At 42.8% G+C, this 25,321-nt stretch overlaps 1 protein-coding gene across 6 annotated transcripts in view; it reads left to right on the plus strand.

Moving 5' to 3' along the window:
• Positions 1-25,321, plus strand: part of PARD3B (par-3 family cell polarity regulator beta) — a 761,176-nt gene that overhangs the window by 279,132 nt on the left and 456,723 nt on the right. For all 6 annotated transcript variants that reach the window (XM_019553770.1, XM_019553769.1, XM_019553768.1 and 3 more), the window contains exon 5: positions 15,483-15,592. In XM_019553770.1, coding sequence (XP_019409315.1) covers positions 15,483-15,592 — 110 coding nt within the window. The remainder of the gene's footprint in view (positions 1-15,482; positions 15,593-25,321) is intronic.

The raw sequence follows: 25,321 nt of genomic DNA on the forward strand, positions 1-25,321 counted from the left end.
AAAGAGAATCTTTTTAGGGAAATGATTAAAAAGTACCTTTACAAAACAAGATTTTACAAGGGATATAAATCATTCAAGTCATGATTTTAAATAATTTTGAGTTTTTACATACTTATGAAATCAAAATGATGAGAGCTGTTCCAGTATGAGGTCCTTTCCATGTCTAATTTGTGAATACTTATCCTTTCCTCAGAAATGAGAAGAGAGAGAATCTAGGGCAGTTATTTCAGCTCGAGGGCTGCTTAAGTTTTGGTGAGCTGTTGTGGGCCGCAAGGGTTGCACTGCCCCTCGGTTGCTATCTCAGGACCAGGAGTCCCACTCCCTGACCATTGCCACTGGATGTCCCTTCCCTTGCCCCCAGAAGTACTCCTTTTGGGAATGGGGTTTGCCATCTTGGAACCAGAAAAAACCCAAAAGTATATACTAAAAATTTCCCTTCTATTAGAGACTTTATGGTACCTCTCTCTGCCGGGCTTTGCTGGCTACCAGCATGGTAGCAGGCAGTTCTGAGTACTGCCAGGTCAGCAGTCCTCCCTCTACGTTCTCTCTGGGGAGCTTGCTCTCTGGAGGCGTCTCCTACCAGCTCTCCACGTTGCTCTCAGAGTACTCTGCAGCGTGGTTCGACTCGATCCTCCTCCTTCCGGTTCCGCGCTCCCCCCTCTTGCCTGTTCCAGGCTCCTCTTTGTACCGGAGTTAGAGTTCCCAGCCCTTCTCCTCCAGAAACACCTGGGTAAGGAGGGTTTCTGCCAGGTCCTTTGGGGCTGTACGTCTGGGGCCACTGATCCTGTGTTTAGCCCTTGCTCCTTTGCACCCTGTGGCTCTCCCTCTTTCTCACATAGCGCTCTTCCCAGAGTCATGTGCCTGTGTGTGGTGCATGTGGGGACGGGTGTCGGGTTTGTGCATGGTGTGTGGAGGAAGGTGTGGCTGGATGCGGTGTTTGTGTGGGGGAGGTTGCAGTTGTGGGGTTCGTGGGGGAGGATTTGTGAGGTATAGTGGGGTGTGCATGGGAGTCCCCCTGCATGTGTCCCCACCAAGTCAGTCAGCAACCACCTCTGGCCAACAACAGCCCAGAGCCTGCGCACCCTGCAGTGCCTCCCTGCCACCACCAACAGTATGCAGCCTCAGCTGTACCTGGCACCCACTCCAGACTCACCCCTGCTGGAACTGATCAGCTGGAACCTGAACACAAAGCCATGACCCCAGCCCACCCCATGCCTGCTCTGCACTGCACAACTGTGGCATGTGCTGCTCCCTCCTGGGCATGCAGCAGAAGTGGGGCAGCTCAATGGCTAGACTGCCTTTCTGGGAAGCCTAGATGGCAGCAGCTCCTTCCTGTGGTACCAGTAAGGCCCCGTGTACATAGCCCCAACCCAGCCTGCTTCGCGTTTCCTCCGGACTCTCCCACACAGGCTCAGCAGCCGCTGCAACCGAGCAAAAACTGTTGCTCAGTGCAGGGGAAAAGCAGCCCTTCCCTCTCACCCTGCTGGGTCCTTCGTGCTGCAGCTTCCCAGACCCTGTGCCATCATCTCTGAGCTGCCCAGGAGTGCAGTGCTGGCAGCGCAGAGTAGATGCAGGGCAGCCCAGCATGGACTCCAGGCAGCTGCAGCAGGAGGGTCCTGGCATTGGGGACGAACTGCTTATCCCCCATGCCGAGCAACAGTTTGTGCCTAGCTGCAGCAGCTGCTGCCCCTGCTGAGCCTGGTTGGGCATGTCTGGTGCAGGTATGGTGCAGATTTATATGAGGCTATATGCACAGGTCTCCAACAGTACCATGGGGCTAGGGCCAGCAGCAGCCAGAATGAGCCACTGCCACCTGGGCTGCCTAGAAAGACAGTCCAGCTGCAGAGCCAGCCATCCCAGTCCCACTGTATGTCCAGGTTGCAGTAAGATATGCCACAGTTGGATGGTGCCCAGGTCAGGCAGGACCAAAGGACCCACTGCAGGCTGGATCCAGCCCATGGGCCATATTTTGCCCACCCTGGCCCAGAGTTTAATGCAACAGTTGAGATTAATAGTGAGAATGTCTGTCTGAGCATCATTGATAGCTTACTTTTACAAAGCAGATTGCTAATTTTTGTCAACAGTGGGTCCACAGTTTTCTCAACCATGAGTATGCAAGGATTTAGATTGGGCTTCATGAAGCAAAATTGAATAAAATTGATTCAGAATCGCAGTATGATTATAAGATGGCACTCATGATTGTAGCCAGGTAGACTTTAATGCAAACTGTCATCTTCTTTAGGCAAAATAGATGGAAAATTATTTACAGTTAGACAGTTGACATTGTGCACAGGAGTTTACTAATATTAACAGTATAAAAATAAAAATTATTTTACTCTGTATCACCAGAAATTAAATTATAGAAATGTAAAAAAAAAAAAAAAATTGCAACTCTAACATCACTTGGAGCAGGTTTTTAAAATCTAGCACTCCAGCCTGATCCCTTGCTATATCATCATCCACCCCCAGTAAATGCTTGTCCAATGGATAGTGATTCAGTTAATTATCAATTAGCGGCATTTTGGAACCCAATCCAAAAGCATTCCGTTGATGGACCATGTAAGCAACTGTTCCGTGCTAACAAAGGTTATTAGTAAGTTCTCATCTCAGCTGGGATATAGTAAATGTGATGATTTAAGTGTGTGTGTGTGTGTGTGTGTGTGTGTGTGTGTGTGTGTGTTGGGGGTAGAGGGTTGGTGGGAGATGGGGCTGGTGGGAGAGATGGGGGAGTAAAATCCAACCTACAAATTCCATGTTATCCTTCAGAGAGGAAATACTCTCAAACAAGATCTTGTAATAGAGGGATAAGGAATGTTGGCAAAAAGGAGTTGGTGGTAATTCTTTTGTAAAATGTATACAACCCTCAGATGAGAAGAAAATATTAATTTCTTCAATTTCTTTTCATGCTGACTTAGTATTTCAGTTATGCAATATAAGGGTCTGAATTAACTGTACTATTGAAAAATTAACACACCTGATTGTTGCATTGCTAGGTAAACATGAAAACCCAGGATAAAAATACTGTGTCATAATATGCCTCTTAAAACAGTAAGACAACTCCAAGAAAGTTTGGTCCTGGACATGAGTCAGAGCAATTACTGTATCTGTAAATGAGATTAATGAAAGTAGATTACAGATTTTATAATGTGTACAAAAGAAAAAGACATTATTTAAACTGCTCCTTACACCCTTAAAAAGTACTAGATCTTTGTTTAAGCCTTTCCAAGATTTTATTTGTAATTTGATTTTTTCCATACCACAAAGTAGGTTTTACATTAAGTGGTGCAGAAATACTTTATATTCTATCTCCTGAATTAAATTATAAAGGAGATACACTTTAGAAATAGATTTACTTCTCTTTGGAGGATTAGTTTGAATCAGTTGCCCGATTTTTGTATTGTTTTTATTCATTAATCTAATACTCCTGTTGATTGGAATTTAAAAATGATTACGATTAGTTACTCTAAAAGTTCCTAAGATGGAAATTGTACATCAAAATTGTATCTATAGCTATTGTTATGACCAATTTTAAACTGACTTTAACCCTAAAATCCCCAAAGTATCAGAGTATTATATAAGAAAATATGACAGGGCTTTATAATTAAGGTGCAATGTGACTATTAAGGTGCACTATTAAATATAGTGATGCATTTGCACTATGCTCTGGTGTTGGCAAGTACTGAATCTGAAAGCTGAGAGAATCTAGTCATCCCTATTTAACAATCTGAAATTTAATGACAAGTGAAAATGTCTTTTGCGTGATTGAAATTTTTATAGCAAAATAAAAAAACCACCCATTTACTGGGTACTGTGAAAAGGGGTAAGACATGTTATTGTCAATATGTGAATCCTAATTGTACTTGGAATTCTTGCACTAGTATATAAATAATAATGAACTTTTCTGGATTTAAAAACAATATGTAGTGTTCGTGTTTCCAATGCCTAGGTTGATTCATTAGAGAACTGGCTTGAAAGCCAGGAATGACCTCGTTTAAATGGTTGTTACCCTCTGTCTGTTTACTATGTTGAGAATTTTTATTTAATAATGATCCAACACATACTGAAACCTTGATTTCAGATTCATACTTTTACATTTCTTTATGCATTTAACATTGGATAGAAGTATTCTGAAATTGGATCAGAAGCATTTGCTATGGAATTTCTGTGTGTGTATTTGTAAATGAGAGAATCCTTTTTTTTTTCCTTTTTTGGTCTTCAGAACTAATAATATTGAGGGAGCCAAAAATGTAATTGTCATTGGTATGGCCTTTTCTGTGGCAATTTGATACATGATTGATGGATAGTATCTTTCCTTTGCAGTCAGCCTTTTTGTGAACAGGGACCAATTTTGAAATTATGACTCTAACTTCTTTGATGATGTATTGCAATTCCTCTTCTAGCCAGTTCACAGCATTCCATCCAGTATTCCTTTATGCTGTTGTCTAAAATTGTCCATTCTTTTCTATCTGGAAGGAAGAAGATATGTTGTTTTTTGTGAATTAAGACTGGTTGGTTGCCCTTGACACAATCTAAAAATAACATTTGCATTTTGTATGTTGATATTACTTAATTGCTTGGCCCCAAAGTAATACAGTTAGTTGTATCTACCAATAACAAATGATGGCAAAATTCATTTTTAAATACACAACATATGTAATGGAAGGTCAGTAAATGCCACAGTGGGATGTACAAGAAGTTTTGCTCCTCTGTTCTGGGGACAGAGACTGATGTTGGTCTGATAACCTCAGGCTTGATGCTGGTTGCTGAAAGAGGAGAGGAAACGGGTTTCAAAACTGACATATAGAGAGAAACTGAAATATAGAGGCACTGGAGAAAGCTGCTCTGAAGGCAAAACAGAGGATCCAAGCTCAGAGGAGAGAAGAGTCAGCATATACTTTGCCATCATATTGTTTACTTTATTTCTCAGTAAAATAGAGCCCCAGACAAATGGGGACTTTTGATCCTATATAGGGCAAAGAAAGTATGTCACAGAGTACAGAGGAATGTTACCTCTTCAGAATGAACATTCATATCTGTGTAAATGTTTTGATGACATATTCACAAAATAATAATAAAGGAGTGTGAAATACAGATTCTGTTTGGAGATGTTTTCTCTGCCATTTTGCTTTTCTCCTGTTTTCCCACAAATAACTTATTTAAAACAAAGTGGGTTTATATACCATAAACTTTATCAGCCATTATTTCAGTCAAAAATATTTTCCAAAGTATATGATTTAGGAGAAAATATACTATTAACAATGAATCCAAAGTGGGATTCATCCTTTTGGAGGGTGATGCCATGGCTTCCAACTAGATGACACAGAGCTTGCTTTGAGAGAGAGATTTCAGGGTGTTTTCTTATCAGACTGGGCAAAGCTTAAATATAAACAGTAGTTTTTACACATCCATGTACACTTCAAAGCCTTTAGTGTCTAATAGAATATGTGATTGTATACTCAAAGTGTACAGCAGAAAGTATTTTGCACATTTACTTCTTCTAAAAAATCCTTCCTGAACTAATTAATATGATAAACTATAGTAATAAGGAGGCATTTCTAATTTAGAGGTATATCTGAATTTCTGTTATCTAGGATTTATGCACCTAACACCACAAGATGGGATAATACCTCTAATTCTTGAACTTCCGGGGATAAACTTTGGAGAATAATCTGATTAAATCATTAACCTGGCATCCAGAAAAGGCTGTTATGTGATTTGGCATTCACAACCCCCTTGCCTTTTCTGTCTAAGTTTACACTGATTATTATTATAAATGTTCAGGAACAACAGCACACCATAAATAGAATAGCATGGAGATACAAGATAATAAAAAGCGAGCTGCATGAGAGGGGAAACATTTTGTTCCCAAACTAGCAAAGTAAAAGATGATGACAGAACTTTATAAGAAAGTGTATCCAATTATCTATAGTATGTCTGTACTGGATGGAAAATGATGGTCTTCACTGTATATTATCAGTGTTCTGAGGAAGACCATGATGAACATATTTAAGCTATGTATGTGTAATGCACCTCTACCACATTTTCACTGAATGTATTCTCTGGGAACCATTATCTACATACAGTGGCTTAATTGAGGGGGACTGAGAGGGTAATCTGCCGTCCCGACCCCTTCGCCCAGGAAGGCTGCCGCTTCCCAGGGGCCTGCATCCAAGACGTTGCAGAGAAGTTCCCTAAGATCCTCCAGCCCACAGACCATGATCCCGTGCTCCTTATTCATGTGGGCACCAATGATATGACTCCCAGCCAGGTCATGAGGCGCTACAGGGATTTGGGAGCGGGACTAAAGGATCTGGAGGCACAGGTAGTGTTCTCTTCGATCCTCCCAGTCTCAGGGTATGGGCTGAGGAGGGAGAGGAGGATCCAGGTAGTTAACCAAGGACTGTGGCGTTGGTGTCATTGGGAAGGCTTTGGCTTCTATGACCACAGCCCACTCTTTGGCGAGAGGCAGCGATCTGCTGGGAAGAGTTGGCCTCCACCTCTCTCGGCTGGGGAGGAGGCTCTTCTCAGCCAGACTGGCTGACCTGCTTTAAACTAAGCCTCCTGGGGGACAGAACAACTATCGCCACTGCTGGCCTGCTGAGCAACCCTTGCAAAGCCAACAGGCCAAGGCACTTAAGGGAGCCTACCCCTGCCCCAGCCCTGGTACAATCTGTGGGCAAGGCAAGAGCCCCCAAAGGGACACTTCCGTGCCTGTACACAAATGCCAGGAGCTTGGGGAATAAGCAGGAGGAACTCGTCCTCCTGCTTAACACAAATAATTACAACGTCATAGGGTTAATGGAGACCTGGAGGGAGTCCACCCATGACTGGACCATGGGTATAGACGGGTATACCTTGTACAGGAGAGATCAAGTAGATAAAAGGGGCAGGGTTGTAGCTCTCTATGTTAAGGAAAGCTATGCATCCCTGCAAGCTGATGTTGGCGACCAGGGCGGATGACTGGAGACCCTCTGGATTAAAATTCATGGGGAACACAGCACAGGGACACAACAGTGGGAGTCTACTACAGACCTCCCACCCAAAGTCAAGAGCTTGACCAGGAGTTTGCCCGGGAACTGGCTGAGGCCACATGCTCCAGGACCATGGTTGTCATAGGTGACTTCAACTACCCAAACATCTTGTGGGAGGATCACTCAGCAAAATCCGAATGGACACAAAGCTTCCTATCATGTGTGGATGACCTCTACCGGACTCAAGTCTATGGGCCAATGAGAGGAAGAGCGCTGCACGACCTGGTACTAGCTACTGGGGATGATCTAATCAGCAACCTAGTGATCGATGGGAAGCTGGGTGACAGTGACCATGAGCTGATCACCTTCACCATCCACCATAAAGCTGGCAAGTCAGTCAGCAACACTGAAGTCCTTGACATCAGGAAAGCTGACTTTGACAAGCTCTGGAGGCTTGTCAATCAGGCCCTAAGGGACCAGGACTCCAGGGGGAGGGGAGTTCAGGAAGAGTGGTTGCTCCTCAATGCACAAGCTAATTCTATTCCATCTCACAGGAAAGGCAGCAAGAGGGCACAGCAGTCCCCCTGGCTCTCCAGGGATCTAGCAGACCTCTTGTGGCTAAAAAGAAAGGCCTACAAAGGATGGAGGATGGGATTCACCTCCAAGGAGGAATATTCTGCACTGGTCCAGTCCTACAGGGAGCAAACCAGGAAAGCCAAGGCTGCAACTGAACTCCAAGTAGCTTCGAGTATCAAGGGCAATAAAAAGTCCTTTTTCAGATACGTGGGGAGCCAGAGGAAAAGCAAGGGAAATGCTGGAAACCCTGCTAAACCAGATGGGACAACTGACACCTATTAAATGTGTACTTTGCGTCGGTCTTTCATCAGTCCCATGGGATGCCCATGCCCACTATGGGACAGGGAGGTCCGGATGAGGGAGATCCCCTACCCTCCATCAAAGCTGACCTTGTGAAGGAATACCTTGAAAGCCTGGATACCTTCAAGTCAGCTGGCCCTGACAATCTATACCCCATAGTACTGAAGTAGGTGGTAAGCATCATAGCCCAGCCTCTGGCATGAACCTTTGAAAACTCCTGGCGCTCTGGTGTAGTGCCCGAAGACTGGAAGAAGGCTGACGTGGTGCCTATCTTCAAGAAAAGGAAGAAAGTGGATCCGGCGAACTATAGGCCCATCAGCCTGACCTTTATCCCAGGGAAGGTCTTAGAAAAGGTTATTAAAGAGGCCATCCTTAATGGGCTGCCCAATGTCCACATCCTGAGGGATAGCCAGCACGGGTTTGTTGCGGGTAGGTCTTGCATAACTAATCTCATTTCCTTCTATGACCAGTTGATCTATCACCTGGACAAGAGAGAAGAGATTGATGTCCTATAGCTTGACTTCAAAAAAGCCTTTGATCTGGTATCCCATGATCACCTCTTGGCGAAACTGGCCAATTGTGGCCTTGGGTCCACCACGATCCATTGGTTGGGGAATTGGCTCCGTGGTAAGACCCAGAGAGTGGTAATTGATGGAAGTCAATCGTCATGGTGCCCTGTGACCAGTGGAATCTCCCAAGGCTCTGTCCTTGGACCCATATTGTTTAACATCTTCATTAACGATGTGGACACTGGAGTCAGAAGCAGACTGGCCAAGTTTGCCGATAACACCAAACTTTGGGGCAAAGCATCCACACCTGAAGATAGGAGTGAGATCCAGGCTGACGTGGACAGGCAAAAGGGCGGACAAGAACCTGATGGTGTTTAACACTGAAAAATGCAAGGTTCTCCACCTTGAGAGGAAAAACCTGCAGCTTCCTTATAGGCTCGGTAGTGCTACGCTGGCTACTACTACGGAAGAAAGAGGCTTGGGGGTTATTGACCACAAGATGAACACGAGCCTGCAATATGATGCTGCGGCTAGTAAAGCGACCAAAACACTGGCTTGCATCCATAGATGCTTCTCGAGCAAATCCTGGGACGTCATTCTCCTCTTGTGCTCGGCCTTGGTGAGGCCGCAGCTGGAGTACTCTGTCCTGTTTTGGGCCCCAGAATTCAAAAAGGATGTGGAGAAGCTTGAGAGAGTCCAGAGAAGATCCACATGCATGATCAGAGGTCAGGAAAACAGACCTTAAAACGACAGGCTGAGATCCATGGGGCTCTTTAGCCTGGAAAAGCACAGGGTCAGGGGTGATCTGGTGGCCACGTATCAAGGGTGACCATCAGTATCTGGGGGGAACGTTTGTTCACCAGAGAGCCACAAGGGATGATGAGGTTGAACTGTTATAAACTACTGCGAGACCGTTTCAGGCTGGACAGAAGAAAGAATTTCTTTACTGTCCAAGCTCCCAAGGTCTGGAACAGCCTGCCATTGGAGCTGGTTCAAGCACCTACTTTGAACACCTTCAAGAGCAAATTGGATGCTTATCTTGCTGGGATCCTATGACCCCAGCTGACTTCCTGCCCTTTGGGTGGGGGCTGGACTCGATCTTCCGCGGTCCCTTCCAGCCCTAATGTCTGTGAAATCTGTGAAATTGTGCTTGTTGTCTTGAAAGAATATTTGTACTGTCTGTCACTATCAAGAATTCCATACCTTTTTCATAAGGATTAGCACGTGCTTTGAGCTGGAATTGTGTGGTTATTATACATCCCACTCAAAGTTCTTTAATTCTTGTTACCGACTCAAACTTATGCATTACGTTTATCATGTAGAAATGACAACAGACCTTTGGTGCCCACTGTATCTTTCTTTCTTAATATGGTAGTCAGTGGCATATTTATATCAATGTACCTACAGGTGACATCTGAATGAGTAAAGTACCAAAACTGCCTGCCCTTTAGCATTCCTGATCATTTAATTGCAGAGAGCATAAGACCTTGGTTTTATTTATTTTGATAGCGTTATATAAATTCCACTTAATGGGTTTTGATTATTTGGTGACCCTTTTTAACTTATTAGTGGGTTGGGAAGTTGTTTTTTGATACTTCTGATGGTGCCTTATGTTGTACATATGGTCCAGCATTGAATACCTCCTAGGACTATAGATGCCTTACTTTGTATTTCAGATCTTTCAGCTACTTACAGAAAAAGCTGAAACAGCAACTACATTTTATTTTTGCTATTCATTTAAAAGAAGACAGCAGTTAGTACAACAATAAGGATTGCCCACCTCCCGGATTCAATATTTAGATTAACACTGTGTAGTTCTGTAGGAAGTATATTTTTGTTAGGGCAAATGCAACTCGCCAGAGAAGCAGCAATAGTAGGGATAATATCTTCTAGTTTGCTTGGTTTGTGATCCAGCAGAAAAGATAGCTTGAGAAAATTGGGGAGACAGGATAAACTCTGTACTTATTCCAACTCCCTTCCTCCCTGCTTATGGGGGCCTCAGTTTCCTCCCCACCCCTCAGACTTACCTGCAGGAGCTGCTCTCCAGGCTGCCTGGCAGTCATGTGCATGTACATGGACATGGTGCCCCCTGCCTGACCACCCTCCTCCCATTTCCCACAGCCCCTTGAAGGCTGGAACTCTGCCAACCTGGAGAGCTCTTTGCAAAACTGTAAAAGAGACTTGGGGTCCCAACTGGCCTGAGACAGGGCCAGGGCCTAAGTGGGAGCTGAAGGTCCCATAGAGGGTACCACAGCTAATGGACGAAGTGTCTGGTTGAGTCCAGCTGCCTGAGATGCTATCTGCAAGGCTTGGGCCGCAGCGTAGGAGCTGTGAAGATCTTCCTAAACATCGGGGTTCAAAACAGGCAGCCTCCCACCTGATTAACATCCTCTATACTATTATATTAAGGCATGGCAGGTGAGTGAGGTTGGTGGCTGGCCCATAGATAGGAGGCTGGCTGGTGCTTGCAGCAGCCATGAAAGCTTGCCCCTGTTGCAGATATGAGAGGAGGTTAAGATATGGGAGACCAGGGGATTGAAAGTAGATCTACAACAGTGGTCTCCAAAGCTTTTTTGATTGCGCACCCCTATCAGTAAAAAAATTTTGAGCACGCACCCCCAATATACGTATATTTATATAAATATAAATAGAAGTTCTAATATTTTCTTCCCGCACCCCAGTGGATCGTCTTGCGCACCCCACTTTTGAGACCACTGATTTAGATCAAGATCAAGGAAAAGGCCAAGCTAACAATGCAATTAAATCAAGAATCAAAGAGTTTAGAACATCATTTTAAGGATGTTCCTCATGTTCATCAGAACATGTCCTATATTTTGAGGTATTTAGAAGGAGAAAGCTGTGATCAATTTGGATTTTAAATTTCTGAAGGCAGGCAGAGCAAGTGTATGTTTAGAGTTGCTGGTAATGTAAAAAATGATGCATTCAATACAGTTTGAGTTGAACTAATAGGGTAAATTAAAAAAATAAAGATACACTGGCCAAAAAAGCAAGTGTGTACCCATGAAAAAGAAGGCAGTCATTTGAATGTTGCCTCATAGAAAAGGCATCTGGGAATTTAAATGGAATAAGAAAGATTGGTAAAAGTGGTAGCATTTCAGGAAAGAAACAGAAGTTTGTCTGTCTGTGATGTCCATCTAAAAGGATTGAAATGGCCAATTTTAAATGTTATACTTGGAGAAAAATTGGATGAGTGAGAAATAGTAATTGTCAGAAATAGCATTTTAATAACTTCCTCTAATAAAGCAGGTTTTGTGCTGTTGGTAGATTGAAACGCAAACTGAAGCTGGTCCAATAAGTTCTTATCAAAGTTAATATAGAAAGAGAGGGAAACATACTGTCTCAAGCACTATGTTGAAACAAACACAAAATTGAGACAAGAAAAATGTTAAAGTCAAAAGACAAATGTGATAGGGTGTTAGATACATTTACCATTCCAAAGTGACTTTAATCTACTATTTATGCTTTTATGCTTTTGGAAAATGATACTAGGTTGATAAATTTAGAAATCACTCAGCTGTTTCCAAATACACTTTTAAAAATATAAAAAGTTCTTTGTATCGTGACCAATATCATTTAAGCCAGTAAAACATACTCACTTTTTACTGTTTCATTGTTCATGCAAACAAAGGACTTTGAAATCATTTTCTCTCCAACATAGATATGGGTCCTAATTATGTCTTTCGTATTCATGTTGAATAGTACTTTGTCCCATAAGTTCGTAATAGATTACTTGTGTTAGTAAGTTCCTACTAAAGTGAGTAAGGCAGACAGGATTAGGCTCTTTGTTACTCCAGTTTGATATTGTGCAGTAGCCAAATTCATTCCTGGTGTAACTCCAGTGGAGCCAGTGATACTGCACTGGGAATGAATTTGGCTCAGTCATTCTTGTATTCTATTAGTGTCTCTAACTTCAGAACTTCTGTTGAAAATTACTCAACTTCTGCTATAGAACTGGTAATTATAGCTGCCACCAATAGCAACCACTATAATTAATATTGTAAAGCTGTCGGTTATAACCCTGTTTTCACTCAGTTGCAACTTCTGAAAAATAATCCTTTTACATGTTTGGTCTCAGTCCAAAGATAAAGTATTTTTATCTTGAACATGACTTGAAGAAAAATCCCTCTCACTGTTTTAATTAATATGAGAAATACTTTAATTTTTTTTAAAAAAAACAGCACCTTTATTTTTAGAGTTGTATTGTATTCTTTTTCATAGAACTAGCACATCCTTGCAGCTGGGCAACTTTGTTCTGGTTCTGAATTGTCTTTGAGGATGGTTCATTGTAAAGCATATTGGCCTGAACAGTTGGACAATGCCAGTGAGATCCTACTTAATGAGGATTTGCTGAAGCTGTATAGTCAAATGCATATATAAAACAACTGCTTATGGACACACGTGTTATCTTTTGAATCCATGGTGAATCAGAGTGCAGGGATATATTTGTGACAAAGGATGCAGTTCTTAATAATGCATGGCAGATGCTGAAGCTTCTAACACAACTTCTGGATGTTTGCATCTATAAAACACCCTCATCTCTGATCATCTCTGTTGATCATAGTCAGCTTACTGCCTCAGTCAGACACTGGGAAAACAGTTTTAAGAGATGCATCATGGAAGCCTTATAAAAAGACAACGTATGTCATCTGTAAACTGGTGGCATTACAACCCAGGTGGCCCTTTGTATCATTATATTCTTTTATTACTTAAGAGTCTTGAGAGAAATATGAATAAGCATCCAGCACTCTCTCAGATATCTCCAAGGAAAAGATGAAACTTCTGAAATGAGATCCTGGGATCCTTTTCTGCCAGGCTAGTGTTGAACAACAAAATAAAAGCTGATACTATAAATGTCAGCCTAAACAACTCACTACTGTTATATAGTAGCAGCTAACAAAACAAGCACAATCTCTGTATCTTGTGCTTATTGAACTGTATCTTATCTGAGGTTAAACAAGGACAATTGCAAAGTCCTGCACTTAGGATGGAATAATCCCATATATCAATACAGGCTGGGGGCTGACTGGCTGGGCAGCAGATCTGCAGAAAAGGACCTGGGGGTTGTGGTGGGCCAGCAGGGGGTGCTCCTGCTCTGAGCCACCCACCTCACTGCAACTAACCACCTTCCAGGCTCCAGGTTCCTCCCTGGGGATGCCTCGCATCTGGCCAACCCCCTTCCTTGAGCACACCTGCAATCCTGGGGGTAGTGCTGCCACCACCCAGGGTCTGGACTAATTTTGGCCCTGTGCCCCCTGTGAACACACAGGCTTAGTAGTCCTTGAGGTGTACTAGACATACTGGAAGAACTTGGGATGCTTCCCTCAGTCTGAAGCACCCTTAGACGAACCAAGGGGACCCCAAGGCATAAATTCTAGACTGTCTCCCAATAAGTCTCCCATGCTAGGTACAGATGAGAACTGTATTGGTTACAAGGAGGAGGTTTGGAATAGGGTACAAGGTAGAGCAATATCAGAGAAATACCTTAGAGCAAACAGTGGCATGGTAGCCTTTGATCATTTATCTGAGTTACTGCAAGCATTATATTTAGTTAGATCTCAAGTAGCTTATTCACAGGTATCATCCAGAGGCAGGTGGAGATTCCCTCTAGAGGCAGACAGTTCATGGCTGCTGCCCCTCTTCTGGGCAGCTTTTACCTTATATAAACCTTATGACCTCATTTACCTGATCAAGTGAAGGTCAGCAGTTGTTGACTGCCAGCCATCCAATTTGAAATGCGTCGCTGGTTGCTGGGTAGACTGGCAGAGTCTCCAGGCCCCTCCCAGTCATGCTGACATTGCTTAGAACAATAGGGAGTGTAAGTCCACCACCACTACCACCCATGTGTGTGAGGCCAGCCATGTAGACAGAAGGAGCAGGTTTCCCCCTACCTCAGGAATGTATCCAGCTCAGGCTACAACTCAGGATTACCTAAAGCCAGTGGGGCCAGGGGTGTCTGCCCTTTGTAGTGACCATGGTAACCAAATTGTCAGATAGATAATTAGCCTGATAGCAGAGTTTGGGGAGAGACAGAGATGGCATTCTGCCGCAGGGGTTACAGTGGGCAATAAGCTGAATATGAGCCAGTAGTGTGCCCTTGTTGTAAAGGAGATTAATGGCATACTGGGCTGCATCAGTAAGAGTCTTGCCAGCAGGTCAAGGGAAGTGATTATTTCCTTCTATTCAGCACTAGTGAGGCCACATCTGGAGTACTGCGTTCAGTTTTGGACCCCCTACTATAGAAAGGATGTGGACAAATTGGAGAGGGTACAGCAGAGGGCAACAAAAACGATCAGGGGACTGGGGACATGACTTAGGACAAACTGAAAGAACTGGGCTTATGTAGTCTAGAGAAGAGAAGACTGAGAGAGGATTTAATAGCAGTCTTCAACTACCTAAAGGGGAGTTTGAAAAAGGTTGAAACTAAACTGTTCTCAGTGGCGGTAGATGACAGAACAAGGAGCAATGTTCTCAAGTTGCAGCAAGGGAAGTTTTAAGTTAGAAGAATTTTCTCATTAGGAGGGTAGTAAAACACTGAAACAGGTTATCCAGAGAGGTGATGGATCTCCATCCTTGAAGGTTTTTAAGACCCAGCTAGACAAAGGTTTGGCTGGGATGATCTAGTTCGGGATGGTCTTGCCTTGAGCTCAGGGTGAGACTAGATGACCTCCTGAGGTCCCTTTCAACCCTAATTTTCTATGATTATGGTTATATGACACTTCCTTAAAATGATCATATAATTTTGATATTATTATGATCGTGCATATGGCCATGGATGTTGCAATTTCAAGAAGCTATTTTACTTTTTCTGAGAGAATGTGTCCCTTTCCCCTGTTTGACAGCAGCTTTTGATTTCAGCCCGCATCTGGCCAAATTACTGTTGCCATAGCAGAGGGTTGTACAGTTGTGTCTTTAGTCTTCTCATTTTTGTGTCAGTGGGTAATGAATGACCAAATACTATCAGATCTAATAATTTATGGACAGTAGTAAAAAAGGAAAAAGAAACCCTTGAATGTAAAAGCTGGAAGTCTTTTTAATTTATGGCAATGTTACGTATTAATTTCCCCTTCATCTATTTTGACCCTTGATCTTTTATTTTGTCCTTTAGGCACACCACTTCTAGTGAGGAGGAGCAGTGATTCTGCATTTGGCCCACTTGCTGATTTCCATCCAAGTGCTTCACCTCACAGTGACCATAGTCTGAAGCCTGTTCTGGCAGTAGGTATCATGTGGTTAGTGTTTTAAAGAAGAGTTAAACTTTTTTATTTTGGTACATATACCTTCTTTGTGAGCTAAACTAATTTGCCTCTAAAACAAGGATGTCATACTCATGCAGTAGAAAGGGCTGAATTCTATTTCTAATTAAATTCTGTGGGACAGAATATATATATTTTTATTGTAAATGATTGTCAGTTAATAATAGTAGGCTCACTTTTACTAATGGGAGAATGAATGGGATAATAAAGGACTTTACATTTTGTGGCGCCATCATTCTGGCAACTTATAGACTAATGAAAGCAGCATTGCATTTATTATACTTGGAATTTTCTAACACTTGGAATTCAGCAATTTTAAAGGGCTAAAAACTTTTTTTAATAATGAGATTAGATTATGCTGAACCTGAATGTCACGTGGAATACATAAATACATCAAGTAGAAAGGACCTGGATTAGTAGGCCTGTTTGCTGGAAAAATTCAGCATGTCTGACTTTACTGTATTACACCAGTTGAATATTGATGTAACTAATGAATTACAGCTTCATAACCAAGGTAACAGAGTAGAGAATTGAATGACTCATAGAAGTTATGGATGATGGCAATGGATCTCAGTTTTGTAAATACTGCCAACTGACACAATATAATATCTCTTGTACTGGATCCTATTTAATTGTCCATTGATCCTCTTTGTACTGCTAACTGTCCTCAAATTTTTTTCTAATATTTTTAGTATGCAGCATATTTTATAAAGGTGTGATATTTGCAAATTTGAATAGTTTTTGGAGAGCCAGAAATCCTCTTGCATCTAATGGCCTTGTGCAGACTTGAACTTTGGCAATATCCTAGTTCAGTTGTCAGTTCTTTTTAAGCTGACTTAGAATTTCTTGTCAGATGATTGTTGCCAAAGCTTGTGTCAACTTACTCTTGTAAATTGGCACGCACAAGAGATTTTTCATTTATGCTAGCTCATTTTCTTTTGTTCGAATGCCTGAGAGAAGTTCCAAGTGGACACAGTGGTAGCTAGTACCATCTGTATCATAGGTGGTAAACAGAGAAGCTGGTAGTTTTGGCAGCTGGGTATGTGCAGAATCAGGGAAGGCAGGTCATGGGGAGATAAATATAGATTGCTTATTTCAATCTGTTACTATCAATGAAATATTTAATATCAAGGTTTAAATTGTCATCATTTTTTAGGTTGAAGGTTTAATACCCCATGGCAGATCGCCTCTCAAAACTATTCTTCCAGGCTGTTTGTCATTCTTTGCCTGAAGTTACTTGAGTATTAATACCACATTATCAATAGCTCATATTTGTAAGCATGCCTGTAGGTGCTTCCTGAATATTTGAATATCCTGGACTACTCTTCATAGTCCTTTAACTTTTTTTTCTTAAAAAAAAAAAAAAATCCAGTGTAGATAAAGCCAGTCAGTACGTTTGTTTATTTAAAGTTCACATTTCTCAGGTTCTGTTTCCAACCCTGAGGTCTAGAAATTCTTTATGACCAAGCAGTTAATCCTGACAAAACCACAAGGCATAACACCCTAACCTGCCACAGGTAAAGCAGGGGGTAGTGGTGATCAGTGACCTGCTGCTGTGATGGTTGTTAAAATACACTCAAGAGATCCAAGGAACAGACACAAAGGAAAGCAATACCTCCATATACTGGTCTGATCATGGTGTAAAATTCTTTCCTGACTTAAAACCTGAGTGGAGGGGCAAGACCCTATAGCCGGAGACATCCAGGTTCAGTCCTGGCAGGAGCGTTGGCACACCCAAGTAAAAATCTCCAGTCTTGGATACAACCAAAAGCCAGTGCTTCTAAGGAAGGCAAAAAAATAAACAAACAAAAGCCCTCTGACATGTAGTAACAAGAGTGGGAAAAAATCTTTCCTGGCTCCATATAGCAACCGGCAAAGCCCAGAAGCATGGGAAATACCGAGTAGATCAAAGACATAACTAGTCCTAGATCATCCCTGATTAATGCTTATCTAACCTATTCTTGAACACCCCAGTGATGTAGATACCACAATTTCCCTAGGCAGCCTACTGACTTACTGTTCTTATAGTGAAGAAGTTTTTCCTTATATCTAAACTTGCTTTGCTGGAGCTTCAAGCCATTGGTCTGTGTCCTACTTTCTGCAGCAAGAGAGAACAAATATTTTCCCTCTTCTTTATGGCAGCTCTTCAGATATTTGGATTGCACTCATGTCTCCTCTTAAGTGCATTTTCTGCAAGCTGAACATGCCTACTTTCTGCAACCTTTCCTTATATGACCTGCCTTCCAAGCCCGTTAGCATTTTTGCCACTGACTTCTGGATGCTCTCTAACTTCTCCATATCCTTTTAAAAATGTAGAGCCTAAAACCGCACACTATACTCTAGATGAAATCTGACCAGTGCTGAATAAAGAGATCCGATTGCCTCTGCTGGCACTGGATTTATGATCTAGATACCTTGTTCCAGCTGGACCCAAACCCTCAGACCTACCACAACTTCTTCAATTCAGTAATAAGCACATTTTATTGATACATAGTGATAGCCAATAAGAATAATGCAAGTAAAGCAAACAAAATACTGCCCCCCCCCTCCTCCCAGTGCTGCATCTACCAGTCTGTCGCAAAGGGAAGGTACATCTGGCCAGTACGCAAGTTTCACCCTGTGGTTCTTTCTTGAATGTCAGATGTTAGAAACCTGGAAGCTGAGGGCACCTAATGCTCCTAGTGATGTAGCCCAAAATCTTTGTCCTTTGTGCAGCTATATCACACTACAGACTCATGTTGAAACTGTTGCTACCAGAACTCTTAGTTCCTTTTCTGTAGTGTTGCCATCCAGCCAGATGTTACTCAATTTATATTTGTTTTTAACTATTTCCAAGAGGCGGGGCTACATGTGCAATTAAGGACTGAATATACTGCAGCTCAATTTGAGCCAGAGTAAACTAATCCTGACATCACCATCTACATGTGCACTTAAGTGCAGTAATTTAGTCTGCTGCTAGATACCACTTGTATCTGAGGGGATTATCCAACAGTTTGGCACATTAGTCTGCTGCACCCTAGTTGCTGCACATGTGTAGACAGTGATGCTTTACTGCTCAACAAATTAGTCTGCTGTGCAGTAAAGCGTATCATACAGATGCACCCAAGGTGTGGCACCTTTTATTTGTCAGCATTAAATTTCATGTTGTTAGCTCCAGCCCAGCTTTCCAATATGTGAAGATCCTTCTGAACCGCACTCCTATCTTTCAGTATGCTTATAGTCCTTCCCAGTTTCATGATGTCCACAAATTTGCTCCAGAAGCTCTCTATTCTAGGATCCAAATAATTAATAAACACATTGAACAGTAGGGCTATGTGAAGCTTTGATTCCTCATTTGATTTGGTGGAGATTTGGCTTGATTCAGTGGCTGAATCTCCAAATGTGAATTGAATCAGAGGATGCTTTAATCTCTCTGAATTGAATCGGAACCCTCCAAATCAGTTCAGAGAGATTCGAAAAGATTCAGCGATTCGGACATGGACACAGATTTACATTTTTTTTTCTACATACCTAAAGGTACCAGGCGGCTCATGAATGCTGTGATGATCAGGCAGATGGAGCATCCCACAAGAGCACAGGGTGGTTCCCAGTATGTTTGGCAGCAGACCCGGAAGTGGATCAGAAGCACTTCTGGTCCACTTCCAGGTCTGCGGAGGAGGACATGGGGGAGGGGGGGCGTGCCCCCCCAGCTTGGTGACTGGTGACCCCTGGGTCTGGGAGGGCACCCATGTCTGATCACTGAACTGAGGGAGTGCGGGGGGTGAGGCCTGCATGCTCCCTGGCAGAGCCAAAAGTGTACCGGAAGTAGTTCTGGTCCACTTCCAGCATGTGGGGGACCCTCCCACACTTCTGTGGGATGCTCCATCCACCCCAGCATTGCAGCATTCATGAGTCATGCTGGTACTTCAAGGTATGTAGAAACAGCATTTAAAGCTGTGTCTGTGTCCGAATCGCTCCAAATTGGCATCAAATCTTCAGATTCGGAATTGGCCAAATTGAATTGGGGATAGTGATCCAAATCAATGAATCGAATCACTATCCCCAATTCAGGCCGAATCCAAATCGAATAGGGCCTGCTTTGTACACCTCTATTGAACAGCACTAGGCCCAGGGCAAACTCCTTTGGGTCTTAACTTGAAACCTCCTGCCATTCTGACATGGATCCATTTGTAATTACCTTTTGCTTGTGGCTATCTAGCCAGTTGTCTGTCCACCTTGTAGTAGTTTTGTCTAGCCTAAATTTCTCCAATTTGTTTAACGGAAGGTTATGTGGGACTTTATGAAAAGCTTTGCTGAAGTCCAGATACACTATATCCACAAAATTTGTTTGGCATGGTCTGTTCTTAGTAAATCAATGCTGGCTGCTTCTGTTTAGCTTTTCCTTATCCAGATCTTTACAAATAGATTTCCTTATAATATCCTCCAGTAACTTTGTGGAGACTGAGATATGCTTAACTGGTTTATAGTTCCCTGGGCCTCCTTTTTGCTTTTTTTAAAGAGGACAACTGTGTTGGCCCTGTTCCAGTCCTTTGGTACTTTGCCCATCTCTCACAACTTGGTAAATATTATTGCCACGGTCTTGGAAATCTACTCTGCCAACTCCTTCAATACCCTGGGATGAAGGTCATCAGATCCTGCTGAGTTGAATAAATTCAGACCCATCAAAAGCTCTCTGCCTGCTTGTTTTGTTATCTCATTGCTCAGCTTGTCCCTTTCTTCATCCAAATAATCCTTATTACATGTCCGTTTGCAGCTTAACTTCTTTGTGAAGAGGCAAAAGTATCTGTTGAGTAGCTCTGCCTTCTTTGTATCTTCTGTTAGGAGTTTGCCTGACTATTTAATAATGGACCCACAGCTTTCTTCATCTTTCTTTTCTGGCCACCATATTTATATAACCTCTTCTTGTTGTCTTTAACTTCTCTTGCAAGGTGAAACTCATTTTTAACATTGCCGTCCTCACTTTGTCCTTGCACGTTCTTGGTATGCTTCCTTGGTGACCTGCCCATCTTTTCATTACCTATGTGCTTTCCTTTTGCATGTGAGGCATCCTAGAAGCTCCTTGCATGGCCACATTGGTCTCTTGCCTTTCTTGTGTTTCCATTGTGTTGGAACGGTTTCATGCTGGGCTTCTAGTAATGTGCCCTTTAGAAGCTTCCTCCTGGGTGCCTGTATCCTTCAGTCTTTTTTTTTCCCATGCTGCTGTGCCTATTACCTCCTTCAATTGACTTAAATTTTCCTTGTTGAACTCTAGCAACTTAGTTTTGCAGACTTCATGATTTCCTTGTCTTAGAATCATGAATTCTGTCATATCATGATTACTTCTGCCCAAGTTTCCCATCACCTTCGCATCTTCCACAAATTCTTCCCTAGTGGTCAGGACAAGGAGATACCTGGAAAATTTAAATCTCCCATCAGCTGCATCGCATAATTTTGGATAATTTTGACACCTCCTCATCCACTTCTTCCTGACTCGGTGATCTATAATAAATTCCCATTATTATATTGGTGCTGTATCTTTTCACCTTTTATCTTCACCCCAATATATTCTGATCTGTTGCTTTCTTCCTCCTGAACCAGGATGGCTGGGACTTAGGCTTCTAGTGAATCAGCTAGGTGGGCCTCTGCTTGAATTGGCAGGTGTTGCTGGTTTCCCTCCTCTTCCCCCACTGCAGCTCAGCTCCATAAGACAGGAGTGAGGGCATTTGGTTCAGCCAGTCATATCCACGGTGTCCTGGAGGCAGAGGGTTAAAAGAGCAGTCTTGTCCCCTGCTCCCCAAAGCTGCCTATGATTTCCCTGGGAAGATAATGTACTTACTGGTATTTTCAAGGAAATAAATTTATTTTCTTCATTCAGACTTTCTACAACAAGGCACATTTTTTTATTTGGGGAGGGGGTATGTTGTATGCCAGAAAAATATGGTAGTAGTTGATTCATAGCCATAGATGTTTGGGGTGGAAGAGACTTCAGTAAATCATCGGATCTGACCCCCTGCCCTGGGCAGGAAAGAGCACTGGGGTTAAATGACTCCAGCCAGGTGCATGTCTAGCCTCTTCCCTCGAAAGCCCATTCCAGATTCTGACAACCCTTACTGTAAAGAAGTTCTTCCTGATGTCTAACCTAAATCCGTCAGTTTGTGGCTGTTGCCCCTATTTACTCCAAGGGGTGCCCTTGTAAACAGAGCATCTCCTATTCCTTGCTGCCCTTCCCTTCCCCTCCCCCCCCTGTGAATTTGTAGGAGGCCACAAGATCACTTCTCAGACTTCTTTTGGAGAGGCTGAAGAGATCCAGGTCCCTGAGTCTCTTCTCATAGGGCTTTGCCTGGACCTGTTCTTCATGCACCTGCTAATGCATGATAAAGTGCAGTTAGCTGTACTGATCACTTTGTCACACTGACAACCCATGTTCATCTTGCTGTCAACAGTGACTCCAAGATCCCTTTCTGTTGCTGTGCTGCTTAGAAGGTCCTCTCCCAGCATATAAGTGTGCTGGTGATTGCTTTTCACTAGGTGCAGCACTTTGTCTTTGTTGAATTGCATCCCATTCTGTTCTGCCCACTTTTCCAACCTGTCCAGATCTGCCTGGAATTGTCCCCTACCCTGTAGTGTGTTAACTTTACCCCATAATTTGGTATCATCTGTGAATTTGTACAGAGATGCTGCTTTTTGTATTATAACATCAATGAAACTCCATTTCGAGAACTCATATAGCCATGGGCTAGCGTAGCAAGGCTTTGTCATAATGTATTGGGTAACATAAGGCAGTTATTTAAAAAACAATAAATCATATTACTTTCAGAATGATTTCTTACTCTGTTCTGAAAAACCTGAAAAGGTTTGGAAAAGAATATAGTATCAGCAGAGCACTGATATCTGAACATATGAAAGATCTTTTAAATATATGCTAAAACAATGTTTTCACAAAATTAGTATGTTCTATCTTTACTTTGGAAATTGAAAATTATGTTTTATTTCTCTTCGCAACAAATATATTTCTTTAATGAATTAAAATGACTTTTGCATAGCTAGGACTATAACTGAATTACAGAGATTACCCATAAGAGATTAAGATTTTAAATACAGTCTATAAAACAAGTTAAATATACTTACTGGTGGCACTACCAAATTCCTTAAAGTCTTCCTCTTAAAATTGTACAGTAAAAGCTGTGCTATCTAGCATCTTACAAGCCGGCATGCTCTACTAACTGGCATGCCAGCTTGTAAGATAAAGTGAAACCAGACATGCCCACCATGGCACTTCTGGTTTCTCTGAGCCCCCACGGCCAAAGGCAAAGCAGCCTACGCTGCTGAAACCCCATGGCCCGGGGGCATAACAGGTTGTGCTGAGCCCACCTCCCTGTCCCGCAGGGCCCATGGGGTGGGTGGCGATGCTGCAGGAGGGACGGTGATGCCATGGGAGGGGCAGAGGGATGTCCCAGACGCGGTGGGAGAAGCGGTGGCCAGGGCCGCTCAGTTAACCGGAATATTTTGTTATCCAGCATCCCCCATTCTTGGGGGATGCTGGATAACAGAGCTTTTACTGTAGTTAACTTTTTTTTAATTTAACCCAACTGTCAGTATACTCAAGCTAAAGTAGAGGGACAAAAGCGGGTATGTTGAACATACAATCTAAAAAAGTTGCAGTCATCTTTTCTGTAGGGAAAAGTGTTTATTTACGTAACAATAAGGTTGTTTAAGATTGCGTTGTATTAGCACACAAATTTATGACCTGCTTTTCAAAGATCCAGATCATGTGAATCTGTGATGAAGTCGATGCTGATTTGGATTACAGAGAACATACTACAGAGATGTTATAGCATTTTGTAGAAAATAAAATAATTAATTATGAAATAAATTAGCCAAAGAAATTCCTTCTGTGAGATCAAATGTCTAGTTGGCAGTTGGTATCAAGTGGAGTGCCTCAGGGATTGGTCCTGAGGCCAGTTTTGTTCAATGTCTTGATGAGGGTGCACTCTATGCCATCTTCCAAGTTTGCAGATTACACCAAGCTGGGGGGACTAGTAGATAGGCTGGAGGGTAGGGCTAGGATTCAGAGGGACCTAGACAAATTGGAGGATTGGACCAATGGAAATCTCATGAGGTTCAACCGGGACAATTGCAGAGTCCTGCACTTAGGACAGAACAATCCCATGCATCAGTACAGGCTGGGGAATGACTGGCTGGGCGGCAGCTATACAGAAGAGGACCTGGGGATTACAGTGGACAGTAAGCTGAATGAGAGCCAGTAGTGTGCTGTTGTAAAGAAGGCTAATGGCATACTGGGCTGCATCAGTAGGAGTGTTGCCAGCAGGTCAAGAGAAGTGAGTCTTCTCCTCTGTTCAGCACTGTTGAGGCCACATCTAGTACTGTGTTCAGTTTTCCTCACCACCCCCACTGTAGAAAGGATGTGGACAAATTGGATAGGGTCCAGCAGAGGGCAGAAAAAATGGTGCGGGGACTGGGGCACATGACTTATTAGGAAAGACTGAGAGAACTGGGCTTATTTAGAGAAGAGGAGACTGAAAGGAGATTTAATAGAGATTTAATAGCAGCAGCCTTCAACTACCTGAAGGGGGGTTCGAAAGAGGATGGAGCTAGACTTTTCTCACTGGTGGCAGATGACAAGACAAGGAGCAATGTTCTCAAGTTGCAGCAAGGGAAGTTTACATTAGATATTAGGAAGAATTTTCTTACTAGGAGGGTAGTAAAACACTGGAACAGGTTACCCAGAGAAGTGATGGAATCTCCATCCTTGGAGGTTTTTAAGGCCCAGCTAGACAAAGGTTTGGCTGGGATGATCTAGTTTGGGATGGTTCTGCCTTGAGCAGAGGGCTGGACTAGATGACCCTCCTGAGCTCCATTCCAACCCTAATTTTCTATGATTCTGTGATTCTCTGATCAGGTGACAAATCCTTTGAACCTTTTCTAACATTTGCAACATCTAAGTGGAATTACTGTAGTATGTAGCTGTTTATCTGTAACATTCTATTCAGAAATGTGCAGATTGCTCAGACTTGAGCAAGAAGTATTTTTTGAATTAACCATATATGCTAGAACAATATCATCTAAGGCATATTCAAAATATTTTTCCCTTTGAAATTCACAAGCAGCAGGCCAGAAATCACTATGCGTATGTCTATACTGCTTGCACTGCAAACAAGTATACTACTCTGCACCACATGCCAGAAAGCACACTCCCACCCCCCATGCTCCTGCTCCTCATATGCCAGACCTGGAAACGAGGGATTGAAGTTGCCATGAGAAGCTGCCCCCATTGTTGCTCTTGAACACTCTGAACACAGATATTGAGAGCAGTGACAATGTGGGGGAGATATCTTCATGGGTCTCTTCATTGCCTCATTTCTGGGTTTGGCATGTGCAGGGCAGGGGCAGGTTCTTGAGCGCTCTCAAGAACACCATGGAAGCAGTAAAGATGCCGACTTTGTACAGGAGTAATATTTCTTTGTAAGTGTTACAATCTTCAAGGATGTGGCAATGGATACAGCAGCACAGCATGTACTGCTACAGTTTTTATGCTGGAAGTGGAAGTCAGTGGAAGAATCCTAAATATATGTTCGGTCTTCATGAGGTGTGTTGCAGCCACTGGATTTCACAGCACAAAAGATGTAAATCTTCTAAATATTGATGGAAAAGTAGTTAACCCAAATCTGAATCCAAAAGCATAACTCACTTG

Source organism: Crocodylus porosus, unplaced genomic scaffold, assembly GCF_001723895.1.
Source record: "Crocodylus porosus isolate Cpor-Errol unplaced genomic scaffold, CroPor_comp1, whole genome shotgun sequence".
NCBI classification, from domain to species: domain Eukaryota; kingdom Metazoa; phylum Chordata; order Crocodylia; family Crocodylidae; genus Crocodylus; species Crocodylus porosus.